Below are 21,881 nucleotides of genomic sequence, written 5' to 3'. Positions count from 1 at the left end.
TCTCTGATTTTAATTATTTCTCTTCTTCTAGTAGTTTTGGTTCTGGTTTGCTGCGGTTTTTCAAGATCCTTGAGATGCGCTGAAAGCTCATTTATTTGGTGCCTTTCCAATTCCCAGCGTAGGCACCTATTTCTATAAATTTTCCTCTTAACACTGCTTTTGCTATGTCCCATAAGTTTTGATATGTTGTGCTGTTGTGCTCATTTATTTCCAGAAAGTTTTTGATTTCTCTTTCGATTTCTTCTATGACCCAGTGTTCATTCAGGAGCGTGTTGTTCAGTCTCCACGTGTTTGCATGTGCTCTAGGGATTCCTGAGTTGCTAATTTCCAACTTCATTCCACTGTGGTCTGAGACGCTGCATGGTATGATTCTAATTCTTTTGAATTTGCTGAGACTTGCTTTATGGCCTAGTATGTGGTCAATCCTAGAGAAGGTTCCATGTTCTGCTGAGAAGGATGTAAATTCTTTATGTATAGGATGAAAAGTTCTGTAGATAACTGTTAGATCCATTTGGGCAATAGCTTCATTTAAATCTACTGTTTCCTTATTGATCTTCTGTGCAGTTGATCTGTCTTTTTCTGTCAGTGGAGTATTGAAGTCCCCCAGTACATTGTATTGGGGTCTAAGTCTCCCTTTAAGTCCCTTAACAAATCTTTTAAATAAACCAGTGCCGTGTAATTAGGTGCATATACATTGATAATTGTTACATCTTCCTGTTGAATTGATCCCTTAATCATTATATAGTGCCCCTCTTTGTCTTTCTTAACAGCTTTTTTTAAAGTTTATTTTGTCTGATATTAAGATGGCTACGCCCAGGCTTTTTTCATTTCTGTTGACATGGTATATCTTTTTCCAGCCTTTCACTTTCAGTCTGCCTGCATCTTTGTTGGAGAGATGAGTTTCTTGTAAACAGCAAAAAGATGGGTTTTGATCCTTAACTCATTCAGCCAATCTGTGCCTTTTAACTGGAGAGTTGAGGCCATTAACATTCATTGTGACTATTGATAAGTTGTAGCTTTGCACTGCCATTTTCTAACATATGCTTTGAACTTCCTGTGATGTTTTTGTGAGGTTTCCTTCCTTTACCTTCTTTCATATTGGTGACCGTGTTTCTGTGTGTAACTTATCTTTAGGCATCTTTTGCAGGGCAGGATGAGTGGCGACAAATTCTTTCAATTTCTGTTTGCTGTGAAAGGCCTTCATTTCACCTTCATTCACAAATGAGAGCTTTGCAGGATATAATATTTGGGCTGGCAGTTTTTCTCTCTTAGTACCTGGGCTATATCTCACCATTCCCTTCTAGCTTGTAGGGTTTCTGATGAGCAGTCTGCTTTGAGTCTAATTGGAGATCCTCTGAGAGTAATCTGACATTTCTCTTTTGCACATTTTAGAATCTTTATGTTTCACTGTAGTGTGTTTGATTACAACGTGTCATGGTGAGGATCTCTTTTGGTCATGTTTACTAGGGGTTCTATGAGCTTCCTGTACTAGGATGTCTCTGTCCTTCTCCAAACCCGTAAAGTTCTCTGCTATTATTTCACTAAAAAGGCCTTCTAATCCTTTGTCTCTATCCATGCCTGCAGGAACTCCCAGAACCTGAATGTTGAGTTTTTTAATAGTATCTTGTAGATTCTCAACAATATTGTTTAGATTTCTAATTTCCTCTTCTTCTCTTTGGTTTGACTGTATATGCTTTCCTGTGCTCTGTCTTCTAATTCCGATATTCTCTCTTCTGCTTCACCCATTCTGTTTTTAAGGCTCTGAAATGTGTTTGTCATTTGAGCTATTGAGTTCTTCATTTCATTTTGATTTCTCTTCACTATCACACTTTCCTGTTCTGCTAGTTTCTGCATTTCTTTTGGATTCCTCCTTAAGATTTCATTTTCATGAGAGAGATTTTCTATCCTGTCCAATAAGGATTTCTGTAGTTCAAGAATTTGCTTTTGAAAACTTCTAAATATTCTATAACATCTTTCACATATATATTCTACAAAGATGAATATGGTCTCTGTATGATGTAACTGCAGTCTAGCTGGTATTTACCAAATATACCTTATTACTACTTGAGATATTTTAATGCCTATACTGCATATTTGGTTTCTTCAATTCTGTCATAGCAGAGGCAATATTTCAAATTTTTTTGTTCAGGACAAGCCCCATCGTATGCAAGGTTTAGTCTCAACCTACACTGGTGACATCCCATATGGGAATAAGTCAAAGTCTCTGTTAGTGTACCCAGGAAAGTAGTGGAATATGGCCCAAGTTCTTGGAGCCCTGTATCCAAGTGGGAGACCTAGATGAAGTTCCTGAGTCCTTGCTTTGGCCTGGCCTAATTTTCACCATTGCAGACATTTAGTGAATAAGCCAGTAGATGGAAGATCTCTCCTTCTTTTTCTCTCTTCCCTTTCTCTGCCTTTCAAATAAATAAATAAGTCCTTAAAAATTATGTATTCTCATACTACATTGGAGTATATAAAAATGTTCTGGTCATTTGAAGTAAATAAGTTCCTGGATCCTGGATTCAGCCCAAGGCCACCACCAGTATCCATCCCTTTCTCTCTCTCCCTCCCTATTTCCCTTCCTCCTTCTCTCAAACTCTGTCATTCTGCCTTTCAAATAAATAAATACTAAAAGGACATTCTCAATATCATATTTTTTAAAAAATAAAAAGATGTTTCTATTCCTTTGAGAGGCAGAGTTTCAAATACAGGGAGCTGCATGGGAAGTGGAGCAACTGGAATGCAAGCTGGCATCCACATAAATATAGACACTGCAAGCAGAGGCTTAACCTACTATGCCATAGCGCCAGCCCTTCTCATATCCTTATTGTACAAAGTAGGTAAAATGTAGGTTGAATCATTTTGTAAATGAGGATAGCCATATTTCCATAGCATTGTATTTACATACCATTCTTAGGTTCTGAAATACAAATTATGCCATATATCATATATCATAGAAATTAATAAAAAAAATAAAAAAATCACCCAAGAAAAAAGTATATTTTACAGCATTTCTCCTTGTATTATAGATTCAGTTGTATAAAAATATTATTATGTAATTGAAAACATTTGAAGGATGAAAAATGGGAATGATAGTCTGTAAACTGCAATATTTTTCTCTTCTAGTGCAGCTACTCTACTAAAAATATCTTTGATGACTTTTCCTCTTTGTAGCATAAAGTAACATTTGTTATTTAAATTATAGTGCAGAATCACAGACTTTCATTTAGCATTCAAGCATTGTAGAAACAAAAACAAATTAAAATCTATGATCTAAAATACTGAATATGAAAATAAAGGGCCTGCTTAAATTGAACTTACACATATTCATTTTTTTAAAAGAATTATTTATTTTACTTGACAGAGTTACACAGAAAGAGAAGAGACAGAGAGAGGGAGAGACAGACACAGAGAGAGAAATACACAGAGAAAGGTCTTCCATCGATGGTGCACTCCATAATTGGCCACAATGGCTGTAGCTGCGCCAATCTGAAGCCAGGAGCCAGGAGCTTTTTCTGGGTCTTCCACATGGGTGCAGGAGTGTCGGAGGCCACCCGACAAACCACATGGAGACACGCAGCACTCAGTCAATTTATTACCACGTTTATTGCCTCATCGCGTTTTAAGCCAAAGTAGGGGGCCCGGCGATGAGGGACTGGAGGCAGTCTCCCTAAGGACACCCTTCAGTCTCCAGCCCCGAGCACACAGAAAGACAAGGTTATATACCCCAGACCCCATACAGATAACATTCATTGTGTGCAATTATGCATAGCACAGGAACAGAGCAAGTTTACAAAGTAGCAATGGTCAGGGTACAAGCTCTGCAGATAGAGCAAAGAACATCATAGACCTTCATTAGAAGTCACATCCTGCCTGCAGGAATATGGGACGAAAAGTCTTGGAAACAGGATTAGATAAGGGACAGCCTCAGCCTGCTGCATCTCATGTCGGGCCAGGGCCACTGGCCCCGACATCTCCCCCTTCTTGTTTGTACAAGAATGGCCTGGTGTTTATGGTAACCGGTGTCTACGCTGTCCAGAGAGCCGCGGGGGAGGATCCATCCCCCACAAGTCCCTCGCGTTAAACGCTGAATGGCGTGGACTCGTGCCTGTCTTAGGTGCCCCGCAGCGCTTACTCTGCTTACCCGTCATCAAGGATATAGGAAGCATGTCCTGCCCTCTGTCTTAGGTTGCTAGAGAAGCCTGCGAGTGCTTACCCGTCGTTGACTACCGGTCCACCCTAAGAACAGTGTAGGAGCAAGCGGTCAATGAGGAAGTTAGGAAGAGAGAGACCGAGGCTTCCACGGCATATCACATACTGCAGCCCCCTGTTTTAGAGTGTCCTCAAGGGTATGTACTGTCCTTTTGATAACCTCTCTGTTTGCGCACATAGGAACGGTGGGAACGTTTGGTTGTTTTACTTCACATCAGTCTACAGGCAGGCAGAAGACAGAGGTTGTGGGGGCTGGCTCGCCACAGCTCCCCCTTTTCTTACTTTAGGACCAGCGCCTGTCTTAGGCGCCCCTGAGCGGAGTGGCAGCTTACCCGTCTTTGCCAGAGGGTCGACTTGCATGAGCAGTCTCAGCCCTCCGCTGTCTTAGGTTGCATGCCATTCCTCAAGGCACTTATCCGTCTCTGGCTACTGGTCCAAGAAACCAAGCAACACCTGCTGTATTGCAGGAGAGGGAGGTTTTGCAGCGATGACTTCGAATGGGGACCAAATATCTGTGTCCAGTTGTGTTAAGAACCCAAATCTCTTGCCGTAGTTCACGCAGCAAACGAGTGAAATTACTATTCCAAGTATGGTTTAAGGTGGCACCTAAAGAGTGAGACAAATTAGCAAGACGAGTATAGTTATGCCAGGTAAACGGAGTAGCGCAAAGTGCAACAGATTGAACCAAGCAGGGGGTTCCCCACATCCCCGTCTAAGATTCAGTTCTTCCTGGAGAACGTTGACCCGTTGGTTTAGTAATAAGATTCCTGAATGGATATGCTGATCCACTGCCACTCGGAGCGTTCTTGTTTGATCATTCTTCTGGAGCATGGGAATAGGTGACCTTTTTTCCTTTTAGGAATTTCACAAGCCAAGACTGACCTTGACTTGTCTATGACTTGTTTATGGGCTGCCTACATCTCCCCCTTTTTTATTTAATTGAGAATGGCCTCTGTCTTAGGTTGCCCTCAGTCATCTCTGTCCTTACCCGTCATCGGTAACTCTGGCAGCTTGGCCTAGAGCCCTGTCTTAGGTTGGTACAGGATGCTGAGCGTCTTACCCGTCTCTGAGTACCATTCCAGCCCAACATTAGGTGAGAGATGAAACATACAGCCAAATATTAATTATTTGTGATTACAAATAATGATGAATGTCAGTTTATACAGACTGTAGTGAAGTCAGCATAAAATGCAGAACACACAGAAAACATCCCATACCAAGTAGGAAAAGCAGTAGTGGTCCAGTCAACATTAATAACCAATGAATTTATTGAAACCTTCCAAATGTTAGGGGGTTAGTAATAAACATGTTTTGTATTTTACTCTTAAGTTTATCAATAACAGACTCTATATATGGCACATTGTTAGTAATGTTAAAACAACATTTTTTTTGTGACAGATTTACAACTTATATGATTTTTTAATATTAAGTAATTGTTAGCTGCATGGTTTAAAAGTACTCCTGAGTAAACTTGATCCAATTTTTTGGCTATATTGGACAGTCCAGTAGCAGTAAGATTAATTGTTTTGGTCACTGAATATGCAAGCCTTCGCAGTCCACGGTTATTTCCAAAGGCCAGTCCAGGAACACTTACTACTGGTACAGCCATGGCCAGGGCAGTGTCCTCTCCTATTAGGATGACGTTGCCATTACAGTTTTTAGGTGAAGCATGCTGTCGACGCGCTCTATCCGCCGCTGTAAATACAGATGTCAGCATCGGGGCCACACAGTCCAGGGAGGAATTATAGAAGTTATTAGAGGCTAACGATGTGAAGGCATATTTGCTACATAAAAAAAATACCCATCCCTTAGGAGTCCATGTCCCATACCAGTACTGGATTAGGTGTATTTTATTGATTGGTGATAGGATCCCTTTATTTTACTGATTGTAAAACCTTAATAACTTGTGGAGGCTGTGCACTCCGTAACTTGTCATTTTAATTTTTACTCAATCCTGAGCAGAGAGCCCATTTCTTTGCCAAAGAGGCGAACTGAGGGTCTTTTTAGCCAGAAACATTACAGGTTACACATGTAACTTTAGTTTTTTTTTTTAAAGAAAGGTATTGCTTTGTATACTTGTAGTTTTTGTTGACTATACCAATTTGTGACAGCAAATTGTTTTTTAGCTGTTTGTTGTGCATAGACTTAGTTACTTTTAGTTTAATTTGCAAGAAATACGTTGTAAGCCTTATAGTGTACACTAAAATTATTTAGAGGAAAGATGGTAAAGGAGTATAGATTAACAGAATGTTGCAATAAACATGGCTCCATTGTTTTAATGATATTATAGCAAGATGGTCCACTGATTTTTGTTGGGAGGGCCTGAGGCTGGCCCTGCTTTTAGTTTTATGAACTCTGTTTGTTAATGAATTACCTTTTTTATTAGCTTTGGAGTGACAATATTGGCCCAATGCCTTCCCCTTTAGCCCTGGGGGAATATACCAGGAGGAGCCTTATTTTGATTTTTGACTTTTGGACAATTTTTGTACATGTCCCTGTTGTTCACATTTATAGCACCCTTATTTATTGGACATAGCCCTCCTTGATAATTTTTGTAATGGCAAACCATGTAGAGTGGCAGGTCCTGAATGTCCTGTTTTTAAGTGAATTTATTTTGTTAATTTTTTATCAAAGGAACTGTCACAGAACACCTCAGTCATAGTAGCCAATTGATTTATGTTTACATTGTACTTACGTTTAGTAGAATTTATAGTGTTGTGGGCATCACTAGGCAATTTTTACAAGGCACCGGAAAAGAATCCATACTGAGAATTAGACATTATTAGTAATCATTACAAGCATGTTTAACATTTAGTTTGACTGTGTGTTTCCCTGGAATGAAGCAGCAGTAGCAGAGGCTTGTTTTGGCTCCCTCTCAAAGGCCCCAAGGACAAGGGTGGCTCATTGCCAAGATTTTGGCAAGCAGTGCGTCCCGTCCCGGATCTTGGCCAGAGAGCCAAGACACCAAGCATGCCCACCTGTTTATCAGAAACATTTCTTTATCCCCCTCCCCGGGAACTGGCCAGGCTCCCAAGGAGCAGGAGAAGGTCATTTGGCAACAGTTACTTGTCCACCAGAGCTGAACCTAGATACAAGCCTCTTTATTTTAAAAATTTGTCCTTATATTTGGCCCTAGGGCTGTATTGAGAGGTAGACATAATTAACACATTATAAGAATATAATACAAATTTTTTATACAAGCATATATTTAGTAATTAAACACAATAATACTTAATGTGTTTTAAGGTTAAATTGAAACATAACTGAGGGAGAATTAGCTTCTTGGGCACCCATGTCAGGGACATAAAAAACAGTACCATTCCAATACAACAACTCAAGCTGCTGTAGACAGCCTGAGAACTGGCTAGATGATCCCATGGCATGGAGATCTGAGGCATTGTTACTTGTTAAACAGACATGTTGAGGTGCACACAGTCCAATTAACAAATGCGCTAACATTTTTCATTACTCTAAAATTAGTGATTTGGGTTTTAGGAAATATTTGTAACATTTTTTTTTGATAAAACAAAAAATTTTTTAGCAGATGGAACACGGTGGGTTACCATTTAGCCATAATGATAGTAGCCTCTTATTATTTGTAATGGTTACATTTTTGTAGGTTTGTACAATCTTAACTATTTGGGGCATATTTTTATTTACTTTTTTTTTTTAAAGCCAACCACACATAATCTGCCCAAGCATTCCTATTAATAATAAGGGTAGAGTTATTATTATTATTAAATAGTAGAGTAAAGGGTAGAGTTATTATTATTATTATTAAATAGAATGGGTAGTCCGGACACTTTGACACTGCTTGCTTTGTTTTTTTAAATGCGCATTTTTCATAGTTATGGCTTAGAGGGGCTCCTGAGAAATTTTTTGTCTTTTAAGTCCTACACGTGCCAATTGCTCCCTCTTTTCTCCTGCAACCGGCGTCCTGGCTCTTTTTAACAAGGCCTTTATATCCTTGTCACATTTAGATGTGACTGTATATTCCCCATGGGCAATAGGAGAGGCTCCCCGGGCAAGCCCTAGTCTGCCACGCCCTACTCGTGCTTATGTGCCTCCCTTGTAATCCCTACGGACCTCTACCACCGCAGCCTTCCCTCTTACAGAGGCTTACCTGTGGATGAGATGAATCCGAGTCACGGCACCAGCTGTCGGAGGCCACCCGACAAACCACATGGAGACACGCAGCACTCAGTCAATTTATTACCACGTTTATTGCCTCATCGCGTTTTAAGCCAAAGTAGGGGGCCCGGCGATGAGGGACTGGAGGCAGTCTCCCTAAGGACACCCTTCAGTCTCCAGCCCCGAGCACACAGAAAGACAAGGTTATATACCCCAGACCCCATACAGATAACATTCATTGTGTGCAATTATGCATAGCACAGGAACAGAGCAAGTTTACAAAGTAGCAATGGTCAGGGTACAAGTTCTGCAGATAGAGCAAAGAACATCATAGATCTTCATCAGAAGTCACATCCTGCCTGCAGGAATATGGGACGAAAAGTCTTGGAAACAGGATTAGATAAGGGACAGCCTCAGCCTGCTGCATCTCATGTCGGGCCAGGGCCACTGGCCCCGACACAGGAGCCCAAGCACTTGGGCTGTCCTCTGCTGCTTTCCCAGACCACAGCAGAAGGCTGCACAGGAAGTGGAGCAGCTGGGACCCAAACCGGTGCCCATATGGGATGCTGGCGCTTCAATCCATGGCATTAACCTGCTGCACCACAGCTGCCCCAAACACATTCATTTAAAAATATATAAAAGGATAATAAAATTTGTATACAAAGCAATAAAAGTAAAAAAATTAATATACAAACACACTTTAAAATAGTATTTTAAAACAAATGTAAAAATGTAAAAAGCCATTGTGCTCACAAACATGTAATCATGTAAAAGAAAAGTTGTGTACTACTATCACAAAGAAGCTCAACTACACACTAATGTGCAGCAACTTCTAGTTTCACACTCAGATTGTTAGAGTTTTGGTACTGTCAACCTCATCCTTTCAACAACAGGAAAATTTGAAAAGTTTAAAAACATATTCTTTTATTTTTCAATTCACATAACCAAATTTCAGGTCAAATTCCTATCCTCAGATATGGAGCAACAGGTGAGAAATATAATTGAAATCAGCTTACTTGAAATAGATGCTGCTGGGGGCCAGCACTTTTATCTATGGATAGCAAATAAAGCAACTATCTTAAGTGTCAACATCCCTTATAGGCACCAGCTGCTCCACTTTGGATCCAGCTCTCTGCTGTGACCTGGGAAAGCAATAGAAGATGGCCCAAATGTTTGGGCCCCTGCACCCATGTGGAAGACCAAGAAGATACTTTTGGCCTCTGGCTCAGAATGACCCAGCCTGGCCACTGCAGGCACCTGAGGAGTAAACCAGATGGGAGACCTCTCTCTCTCTCTCTGTAACTCTACCTTTCAAATAATAAATACATAAATATTTTTTTTAAAAGAAAGAAACAGACATTGTTGTATGTATAAGCTTGGAAGAACAATCAGAGTTAATTTCAGTGATGTGTAGAGGCTCAAAGTAGACTGGCTCAAAGATATTCCTATAGCTAAAATATTCCGAACAAAATTTTTAAAGTATTACAGTAAAAAATGGGAGATAGAGGAGAACCTGTGTGGCTACATTTTTATGGATTTGAGCTCAGGAACCATACCAAGTTTAAGGAAAAATAAATTGGAAAAAAATGACTGATTTGAAGCAGCATGTTATGCAGGGCTCTGAAGAAAAAGGAGCACTGGGTTATTTAAAAGATATGTTAAAGAACTTAAAGGGAGAATTAGACTCCAATACAATAGTACTGGGGGACTTCAATACTTCACTTTCAGCAATGGACAGATCAACCAGACAGAAAATCAACAAGGAAATACCAGATTTAATTGACGTAATACACCAAGTGGATCTAACAGATATCTACAGAATTTTTCATCCTACACTTGAGAATACACATTCTTCTCAGCAGTACATGGAACCTACTCTACTACTGACCACATACTAGGCCATAAAGCAAGTCTCAGCAATTCAAAAGAATTAGAATCATACCATGCAGCTTCTCAGACCACAGTGGAATGAAGATGGAAATTAGCAACTCACAAATACCTAGAACATATGCAATCACATGGAGATTGAACAACATGCTCCTGAATGAACACTAGGTCATAGAAGAAATCAAAAGAGAAATAAAAAACTCTCTGGAAGCAAATGAAGATAACAACACAGCATATCAAAACTTATGGGATACAGCAAAAACAGTGTTAAGAGAAAAGTTTATAGCAACAGGTGCCCCCATCAAGAAACTGAAAAGACACCAAACAAATGAGCTATCATTACACTTCAAGGATCTAGAAAAACTGCAGCAAATCAGACCCAAAGCTAGTAGGAGAAGAGAAATAATTGAAATTAGAGAAGAAATCAACAGAATTGACTCCATAAAAATATTACAAAAGATCAGCAAAATAAAGAGCTCATGTTTTGAAAAAAATGATCAAAATTAACACTCCATTGGCCCAAGTAACAGAAAAAAGGAGAGAGAAGACCCAAATCAATAAAATTACAGATGAAAAAGGGAATGTAAGAACAACACCACAGGCTGGCACCATGGCTCATTTGGCTAATCCTCCGCCTGTGGCACCAGCACCCCGGATTCTAGTCCTGGTTGGGGTACCGGGTACTAGTCCCGGTGGCTCCTCTTCCAGCCCAGCTCTCTGCTGTGGCCCGGGAGGGCAATGGAGGATGGCCCAAGTGCTTGGGGCCCTGCACTCACATGAGAGACCAGGAGGAAGTACCCAGCTCCTGGCTTTGGATAGGTGCAGTGCTGGCCGAGCATCCATTAGGGGAGTGAACCAACGGAAGGAAGACCTTTTTCTCTGTCTTTCTCTCACTGTCTATAACTCTCTCTCTCTCTCTCTCTCTCTCTCTCTCTCTCACTGTCTTTTACTCTCTCTCTGTCTCTCACTGTCTAACTCTGCCTGGAAATAAATGAAAAATAAAAATAAAATAAAATAAAGAACAGACACCACAGAAATAGAGTCATAAGAAATTACTACAAAAATTATGTGCCAGCAAATTGGGAAATCTATCAGAAATGGATAGATTCATTGACACATACAACCTACCTAAATTGAACTATGACGTCATAGAAAACCTAAACAGACCCATAACTAAGTCATAAATTGAATCAGTAATAAAGGCCTTACCAACAAAGTAAAGCCCAGGTCCAGATGGATTCACTGCTGAATTCTATCAGACATGTAAAGAAGAACTAACTCCAATTCTTCTCAAACTATTCAGAACAATCAAAAAAAAAAAAAAAAAAAAACAGTGTTAAGAGGAAAGTTTATAGCAACAGGTGCCTACATCAAGAAATTGGAAAGGCACCAAATAAATGAGCTATCAATACAATTTTCAAGGATCTTGAAAAACTACAGCAAACCAAATACAAAACTAATAAAAAAGAAATACTTAAAATTAGAGAAGAAGTCAACAGAATTGAATCCATAAAATCATTACAAAAGATCAGCAAAATGAAGAGCTGCTTTTTGAAAAAATAAACAAAATTGGCACACCATTGGCCCAAGCAACTAAAAAAAGGAGAAGGCCCAAATCAATAAATTAGAGATGAAGAGAGGAATTTAAAAACAGACACTACAGAAATAAAAAAGAGTTATGAGAAATTACTACAAGAGTTGTGTGCCAGCAAATTGGGAAATCTATCAGAAATGGATAGATTCATTGACACATACAACCTACCTAAATTGAACTATGATGTCATAGAAAACCTAAACAGACCCATAACTAAGTCATAAATTGAATCAGTAATAAAGGCCTTACCAACAAAGTAAAGCCAGGACCAGATGGATTCACTGCTGAATTCTATCAGACATTTAAAGAAGAACTAACTCCAATTCTCCTCAAACTATTCAGAACAATAAAAAAAGAGGGAATCCTCCCAAATTCTTTCTATGAAGCCAGCATCACCTTAATTTCTAAACCTGAAAAAGATGCAGCAGAGAAAGAGAATTACAGACCAATTTCTCTGATGAACATAGATGCAAAAATCCTCAATAAAATTCTGGCCAATAGAATGCAACAACATATCAGAAAGATCATCCACCCAGACCAGTGGAATTTATCCCTGGTACGCAGGGATGGTTCAATGTTTGCAAAGCAGTCAATGTGATACACGACTTTAACAAACTGCAGAAGAAAAACCATATGATTATCTCAACAGATGCAGAGAAAGCATTTGATAACATGCAACACTCTTTCATGATGAAAACTCTAAGCAAATTGGGTATCGAAGGAACATTCCTCAATACAAGCAAAGCAATTTATGGAAAACCTATGGCCAGCATCCTATTGAATGGGGAAAAGTTGGAATAATTTCCACTGAGAACTGGTACCATACAGGGATACCCATTCTCACCATTGCTATTCAATATAGTCCTGGAAGTTTCAGCCAGAGTCATTAGGCAAGAAAAAGAAATTAAAGGGATACAAATTGGGAAGAAAGAACTCTAACTACCCCTCTTTGCAGATGATATGATTCTTTATTTCGGGGATCCAAAGAACTCTACTAAGAGACTACTGGAACTCATCGAAGAGTTTGGCAAAGTAGCAGGATATAAAATCAATGCAGAAAACCAACAGCCTTTGTATACACAGGCAATGCCAAGGCTGATAAAGAACTGCTAAGATCAATCCCATTCACAAGAGCTACAAAAACCATCAAATACCTTAGAATAAACTTAACCAAGGACGTTAAAGATCTCTACAATGAGAACTAAAAAACTTTAAAGAAAGAAATAGGATACCAAAAAATGGAAAATTCTCCCATGCTCATGGATTGGAAGAATCAGCATCATCAAAATGTCCATTCTCCCAACAGCAATTTAAAGATTCTATGCAATACTAATCAAAATACCAAAGATATTCTCATCTGGAAAAAATGAATTATGCAACTGATACAGGATTAACAACCAGAATCTACAAAGAGATGAAGAAGCTCTACCACAACAAAGTATACAATCCAGTCTAGAAATGGGCACAGGACTTAGACATTTTTTCAAAAGAGGAGACCCAAATGGCCAACACTCACATGAAAAAATCCTCAGGATCTCTAGCCATCAGGAAAATGTGAATCAAAACCACAATGAGGTTTTACCTCTCCCAGTTAGAATGGCAATCACACAGGAATCAACAATGATGATGTGGGAAGAAAGATAGCTAATTTACTCTTTATGGGAATGTAAAGTGGTATAGTCCTTTGTGGAAGGCAGTATGGAAATACCTTAGAAATCTGAATTTAGACCTACCATATGAACCAGCCATCCAACTCCAGGGAATTTACCCAAGGGAAATGAAATCAGCATAGGGAAGAGCTCTCTCTACCATCATGTTTATTGCAGCTCAATTCACAATAGCTAAGAAATGGATCAATCTAAAATCCTGTCAACTAGGCCAGCGCCGTGGCTTAACAGGCTAATCCTCCGCCTTGTGGCACTGGCACACTGGGTTTTTGTCCCGGTCGGGGTACTGGATTCTATCCCGGATGCCCCTCTTCCAGACCAGCTCTCTGCTATGGCCCGGGAAGGCAGTGGAGGATGGCCCAAGTCCATGGGCCCTGAACCCGCATGGGAGACCAGGAGAAGCACCTGGCTCCTGGCTTTGGATCGGCGTGGTGCACCAGCCACAGCGGCCATTGGAGGGTGAACCAACGGCAAAAAGGAAGACCTTCCTCTCTGTCTCTCTCTCTCACTATCCACTCTGCCTGTCCAAAAAAAAAAAAAAAAAAAAAAAAAAAAAAAAAAAAATCCTGTTAACTGAAGACTGTTAAAGATATTATGGGAAGGGCTGGTGCTGTGGTGCAGCAAGTTAATGCCCTGGCCTGAAGTGTCAGAAGTTTGAGACCTGGTTGCTCCACTTAGGATCCAGCTCTCTGGGAAAACAGTAGAAGATGGCCCAAGTCCTTGGGCTCCTGCACCCGCATGGAGACCTGAAAGAAGCTCCTGGCTCCCGGCTTCAGGTTGGGACAGCTCTAGCTGTTGAGGTCAACTGGGGAGTGAACCAGTGGATGGATGACTTCTCTCTGTCTCTCTGCCTTTCCTCTCTCTGTGTAACTTTCTCAAATAAATAAATAAATCTTAAAAAAATTATGGGATATTTAATTTGTGGAATTCTATACAATAGTAAAAAAAAAAATGAAATCTGGTTGGTTGAAACAAAATGGATGAATCTGTAAAACATCATATTTAGTGAAATAAGCCAGTCCCAAAGGGACAAATACCATATGTTCTCTCTGATCTATGATAACCTATAGAGCACATAAAAGGAAATCTGTAGAAGTGAAAATGACGCTTCGAGAACCAATGACCTAAACAGCCTTTTTCTTGATTGTTGAGGAACAAGTTTTTTTCTCTCTTCTTCACACTGTTTGTTGACCTCTTTGTTTAACATAGAATTAATCATACATATATAAATTCAAAAATTGATCTCAGTAAAAAATAAGAGTAGGAGTGAGAGGAGGAAGTTTGTAACTATATAGCTGTATAGTTCTGCATACATTCCTATGGACTTATTTCTAAGGTTATAATTTAAAAACTTGCCATGGGACCCCCAATCCCTTAAGCTGGGTTGTATAAATGCTATCTTAACAGTTAAAATATCCATATTAAATGTTAAAGTGATTAGATAGAAGGGATCAATTGTTAAATGGATCATACAAATAAAATCAAATGTCTGTAATAATAGAATTAAAAAGGAGAGGATGTTCCAACCAGTCCACACAGTAGCCTCATAGAATGACAATCACTTAAAGTTGCATGTTGACCTCAGAATCTGCCCTCCAGGCATTCTGATCTAGCTGAAAAGCCCTGAGATGGAAAGCTAAAACTCTGTGGCAGAAAAAAAAAAATGTCCTACATAAAGTATCTCTGTGAGACCCCGGTGGAAAGAAAGGGCCATATCATAGAAGCATGTACTTTTCTCTGAAGGGAGGAGAGAACTTCCACTTTGCTTATGGTCTAGCCTAAATACTGATGGAGATTCTGGACTCAAAAAGCTTCCATAGCCTTGGCAGCTCATGTCAAGACCCTCAAATGATCACTGGCATCTTCCCTAAGAGTGTTAATTGATAAATTAACAATAGGAGTCACTGTGAACTTACTCCCCATGCAGAATCTTTTGAGTTGTACTGTGCAAATTAACTATGAAACTTGTTCTCAGTTTTTTTATATTTTGTGTTTCTATGTGTGTATATGTACAAATTATTGAAATCTTTACTTGGTATAGGGTTGGTCTTGTGTATAAAGTTAATTGAAAACTAATCTTAATGAAGAATGGGACTGGGAATGTGAGAGGGAGCAGGAAGTGGAGAGGGAATGTTGGTATGGTGGGAATTATCCTAAAGTTGTACTTCTGAAAGTTGTCCTCATTAAATAAAACGTTGCTTTGGGAAAAAAAAAATACACTGAGATAACACATGTTAGGACTGCACTGTGGCATAATGAGTAAATCCACCACCCAATTAGGTGCCAGGTCCACGCCTACTTCCTACTCTATTTCCAATCCAGCCCCCTACTAATGCACCTGGGGAACAGACAATGGATGAAGTCTTTGGACACCTGCACACATGTGAGAGGCCTGGAAGAACTTCTTGGATCCTGTCTATGGTCTGGCCCAGCTCTGGGTGTTGTAGCCATTTGGGGAGTAACCAGCTGATGAAAGATAACTTTGTCTCTCACTCTAACTCTGCCTTTCAAACAAATCAATCTTCAAAAGATGAGATAACATATGGCAACTGTGTAACTGTAAGTCAGCAAAACAATAGTTCAATAGAGTAAAGGTAAAATCAAGACCCTACAAAGTCAAGAGCTCTAGAGGTAAGGAGGTCCATAATTTATTTTTGGGAGCAGTAGTGTCAGCTTCATGAACAATCTTTACTAAATGGATTGTGAAAATGACAAATTCAAGTATTTTGGCTTTGAATGCATGTTTGGTTTGATGCAGGGTCTACTGAAATATCACTGATGATGAACATGATTCAGATACTCAAGAAATTATTTAGAAGAGGACTAATTTCTAGATAAATAACACTAAAATGTGTACCCTGATTACAGAGATTGTCTCACTCCACCTTCCCTCTGCCTCTGGCTGATGGCAAGTCAATCTGTAAGAAGCTAATGATATATGCAAGCAGTGCTAGATTGCTTGATTTCATAAAATAAAGATGTTGACACCCAAGTCATGTAAATCAGGGGGTTCCTCTTGCATGGGCATTCTATGTAAGCTTACTTTTGCAAAACTGGGCAACAATTCAAGAAGCCTTATTAGATTTGTTGTCTCATTCTTCTTTTTAAGAGTCTCCAGATTCTAAGAAAACTAGAATTCACAAAAAGAGAAAGGAAACAGAAATATTTATTCCAGTAGGATAGAAATTCTAGACTTACTTATTTAAAAGAGTGGAGGAAAAGCTAAAGACAGACTGTCTATTCTCAAAATGGAATAGACACAATAGCCAAGTCTGCATTTGATGTCTTTTTTTTAAAACACATATTTAAAAGGCAGAGAGGGAGAAGTTAAGAGCATTCTTCCATTCACAGGCTTAATATCCAAATGGCTTTAACAACCAGGTCCAGGAGCCTAGAATTCTTTCCAGGTCTCAGATGTGAATAGCAGGGTCCCAGAAACTTGAATCATTTCTGCTGCCTTTCCAGGAGCATTAGCAGGATGATGGATAGGAAGCAGTGAAGTCACGATTTCAGCCAGTAATCTGATAGCAGGAACTTAACTTGCTGTGAGAAAGCAGTAGCTTAATTGACAGAAAGTTGGGGCCAGGATGGAAATCTTTATATGCCTAACAAATGAGATCAGTGGGAATCTGCACTCTTTCAAGTAAGCGGGGGGAAAAAAAGCCAGAATACAAAGATAACAATGAGAAACCTGGATTATTTGTCTCACAAATTAAAGATGAAAATTGACATTGGGGTTTTATCTACTTACGTGATTTCAATGAGGAGAAAAGAAACTTTCCTGGAAGCACATGCATGGGTTAGTGTAATTAAACAGAAGGCATTAAGTTTGATCTCAGGCTAGTCTTTCATACACTAAATTGGGACAACCAGAATTGTCTAATATGAGTTCAGAAAGATTACATCTTTTGATTAGTTTAGTATATTTTTGTGGATAGAAAGCAACTGCCATTTTAAAAGCCTAATTAAAGAAAGAAGGTTGGAACAAATGAATTTTTTTGTGCAAAAGCTCTGTGTGATCCACAAAAAAGGAAGCAGTTCATTAGAACTAGAAAAAAAAAATAATGCCATACAGTGTCTGACCTTGCTTTTAATAGTGCAAATAAAGGAGGCTACAAGTATTGATATTTGGTGATTGACCTTGCAGATATTTTCTCTTAATCTTGGAAATAAGCCAACCACAGTTTGCCTTCAGGTGGAGATTCCAGTATAGATTTACTGATAGTCTATAGTTACCACCATAATTTGAATTTGTTCTATGCCTTGAGTATACCATATTTATGATACTGAAGCTGAAGAATAAACTAAGGTGGATTTATATATATTAAAACACATGACAATAACGAAAATTGATAAATCCAACAAAGATCCAAAGACTCATCCATATGGTCAAATTCTTAAGACACATCTGGCAGACAAATTCCATATGACTGTTGTTACATTCCCCCAAGTAAACAGAAACCCCAGCAAGTGGCTTATTTGCATTGAGGAAGAGTTGTATATTTTATATTGGAAAATTACAAGGTCTTTTCTATACCATCACCATAATTGTGTTTCTGAATGGAGAAATAAAGGCCATATTAGAACTGCAAAAAGTGTTCTCTCAATACTTTGAACTCTTACGATCTCTGGTTCTGTATTTTTTTTTTTTAAATTCAGATAACTTTATTTAAATTGAAAACTATTAAAACTGCATTTAAAGAATGTCGTTATAAAAATCATGAGTATTTCTAAATAAGGCAGAGTATTCCTAGGTTAACAAGACCAGATTTAACTTTGGACTTTATTCTTTTAAACAAATTGTAGAGAATGGAGGGAAATAAGTTATTTACAGAAAACAGTATCTACATATATTATTAAAAAGGTACAAATTTGGTGAAAGACTTCAGTATGAGAAGGAGCAGGGGGTGGGACAGGAGTCAGGGTTGGAGGGTGGGTATGGGGGAAAGAACCACTATATTCCTAAAGCTGTACCTATGAAAAGCATATATTCATTGAATAAAAGCTTTTAAAAAAAGAAAAAGATTGGGCATTTGAAATTAGTCCAAATTCACTAATTTGGTACTTATGGTGCCTTGACAAGACTTAAATATTAAATTAACAAGAACTGGGTTTATAAAAATGTCATAAAATTACCAGACTGAATATGACAGCAAATTTTTTAGAATGTAATAATGTAATTGCTTTTCTAAATCTTTAGGAAAGTTATTTTTATGCACAAAAATTCACCATGTCTGGAATGTTGAATTCAATGTAATGCATACTATGCAAATAATAAAATTTTAACGTGTACTCTTTAAGAATATAAGAAACAACAAGAAAGTAAAGAGACAAAATTCTTTTTAAATCAAATTCTATTTGTGAATTCAGCAAAATAATTTCTATAAAACAAAACAACAAAATATTTAAGTAGTATATAGACATGTTATATCTGTTGGCAGATACTTGGTTTTTTGATAGGTTCCAAAATATGTACACATTCAAAAGTTACCAATTCTCTTCTTAACAAAGCATTAACTCATAAGTTTCTTGGTATCCTTAAGCAAGTGTTTATTTTAAAAATGGTACTTTAGATTTATGCTAATTGGGCAGAAGAACATATTTTATTAAGCATCCCATCAAACAATAAGAGTTTTGAAACAATGGAAAAACAACTAGAAGTCTTGTTTTCTCAAACAGAATATTGGTACAATGGCATTTCAAAGCATTTACAGAAGTAAAGTTTCTGAAGCTATATCTAATAAATTAAAACAAAAAGAAAGCCAAAAAACCAGAACAAGTACACACCAAAATACAGTCTTGCATTATGTCTCACACCTTCTGGCATAGTAAACTTTTAAACGTTTGTTCTCGTACTTCAAAATTCCTACCAATATTCTTTATCCCATGAAGATACTGAATCATCAAATATTAAATGTGATGAACATATGTGCAATAAAAACTGCTTGTCACATTCCTCTCCATTTCATATTTATCTTAAGTAGGCAAACTGAGTCTGATTAAACTTATTTTTGGACAACTTCTATCTGTTGGATAATTCTCTTCCCACCGGTGAGAAGTCATGCTAAATGTTACAACATGACTACAGAATTAAAGTGATCCACTTAAAATAAAAATAAAAATACAAAGAAAAATACCTAGGAATCATACATCAGAAGTGTTCCACATCAACATATAATTCAAGTTACCTACCAGACGTACATATCCTAAAACAAGAATTAAAAAGAACTGTTGACTGGATTGATGTGGAAAGGCTATTTTATGTTCCTTATTTGCTCTCTTGTTTTTGGTAAACGGGTTGATCTGTATGAGGCAAGCAACACTAGCTGCAGAATGCAATGGACACTAAGAGAATTTATTTTTGTGTTTGTATATAGCTTTTTCACAAAAAGGTTTTTGCTTAAGAATTAACAAACATTAATATACTATATACACCTTTGCCATTTAAATAGTATTATAGCCATTTATTATAAAACACTATACACTTTATCCTGTGGGCAGTTTGTAATGATAGCAAATTTCTGCATATTATGTGACAGTGAAAAGACTCTCAATTCCATGATGATTTGGAATAGCTTCCCTAGTTTTAATATATTATTCAGGCATAGCAATTTTGGCCTGTAAGGCCCGAGTACTGCATCTTAACAACCAGCTAATGGCATGTATTTCATTGATTCTTTATTTGAGATAAGGATAATTCTTCATTGTTTTCGTAATTTTCTTCTGTTTGTTGGCCAGTTTTCTGAGTGCTGTTCAAGTGATCAGTCGCTGTTCCTATATATGGCTGTCCATGCACATGAGTACTCTAAAAGGATGAAAAAGATTTGCATGTCAAACTTTTCATACATTACAATTAAACTTCATAATGATGGGACAAAATCTGTCCAAAATAGGGGCAGAAAATCTTCTGACTTGTAAGCTGTATGAGGCCTGTAAAATAATTTGAGCTGGCTCTGCCAACAAATATTAGGTAGGACTCAAAAGTCAAATAACTTATAGCAGACTACATTTTTTAAGATTTAAAATTAATTAATTAATTTTTTGACAGGCAGAGTGGACAGTGAGAGAGAGAGAGAGACAGAGAGAAAGGTCTTCCTTTTCCGTTGGTTCACCCCTCAATGGCTGCTACAGCTGGTACACCGTGCTAATCCGAAGCCAGGAGCCAGGTGCTTCCCCCTAGGCTCCCCTGTGGGTGCAGGGCCCAAGGATTTGGGCCATCTTCCATTGCCTTCCCGGGGCCACAGCAGAGAGCTGGACTGGATTTGATTTTATTTATCTGGAAGCTAGAGTTAGAGAGAGGCAGGGAGGGATCTTCCATCTATTGGTTCACTCCCTTAATGACTGCAATGGCCACAGTTGGTACAATCTGAAGCCAGAAGCCAGGAACTTCATCTGGGTCTCCCATGTGGGTAAAGGGCCCAAGGACTTGGGCCATATTCTGCTGCTTTCCCAGGAATAGGCAGGGAGTTGGATTGGAAGTGTAGCAGCTGGGACCCTAACTGGCATCCATGAAGGATATGCTGGCATTGCAGGCAATAGGTTAACCTCTTATGCTACCTGCTGGCCTTGTGGGCTAGTTTTTAAGCTGACAAATTCATAAGGCCCTTGGGTAATATTGCAAATATCCAAATTCCCTTGGCAGAAAAAAACACTTTCCACTCCTGCTCTAGAACTATTTTATTCCTAGAACTTTAAAAAACACCCTAGCAGTTATAAAACTGATTCCTATATTAGAAAGAAAATAAGAAACAAGCAGAATAAAGTGTTTTGAGAAAATGTGCAGTTTCTGATGGTATTTGGTTTTACTTTCATAGGGAAAGTGTTTAAAGAGTTACATTGCTGGGGCTGACACCAGGTTAAGCAATCGGTCTGCCATGCTGGCATCCTACATAGGTGCCAGTTCAAGTCCTGGCTACTCTGCTTCCAATCCAGTCCCTGCTATTGCCTGGAATGGTGGTGGAGGATGGCCCAAGTCCTCGGGCTCCTACTTTCAAGTGGGAAACAAAGAATCTCCTTGCTTTGGCCTAGCCCAGCTCAGGCCACTGTAGCCATTTGAAGAGTGAATCAGTGGAGGAAGACCTCTCTCTGTCTCCCTCAATCTTTGATTTTTAAATAAATGAATACATCTTTAAAAAAAAATAAGAACTTACGTTCTTTCCAAGTACTTTTGGGTAATTATAAGACATACTAAATTTAAGAACAACAGCCTGAAGAGAACGGAACTGGTCACTGAATTGTGGCTTAACTTTTAAGATAACTTTTCCAGAATCGTTCCCTCCAAATACTTATTTTCAAAAGAAAACTTCTCATGAAGTTGCTTTTCTATGTTATTTTTGTTATTCTGTATCACCTTTGCCACACCAAACCATCTACTGATTTTTTTTTTTATT

General features: G+C 38.5%; 1 protein-coding gene across 1 annotated transcript in view; it reads right to left on the bottom strand.

The window, feature by feature from the left end:
• Positions 1 to 18,857: 18,857 nt before the first annotated feature.
• The window catches only part of LOC133754013 (probable ubiquitin carboxyl-terminal hydrolase FAF-X), a gene marked incomplete at its 5' end in the record, with an annotated part of 187,857 nt that continues 184,833 nt past the window's right edge, over positions 18,858 to 21,881 (bottom strand). The window contains one exon of the mRNA XM_062184644.1: positions 18,858 to 20,296. Within this exon, the coding sequence (XP_062040628.1) occupies positions 20,159 to 20,296 (138 nt within the window). The remainder of the gene's footprint in view (positions 20,297 to 21,881) is intronic.

Source organism: Lepus europaeus, chromosome Y (assembly GCF_033115175.1).
Source record: "Lepus europaeus isolate LE1 chromosome Y, mLepTim1.pri, whole genome shotgun sequence".
Lineage (NCBI taxonomy): Eukaryota > Metazoa > Chordata > Mammalia > Lagomorpha > Leporidae > Lepus > Lepus europaeus.
The sequence above is the reverse complement of the archived record's forward strand: the minus strand, read 5'-3'. Positions and strand labels throughout refer to the sequence as shown.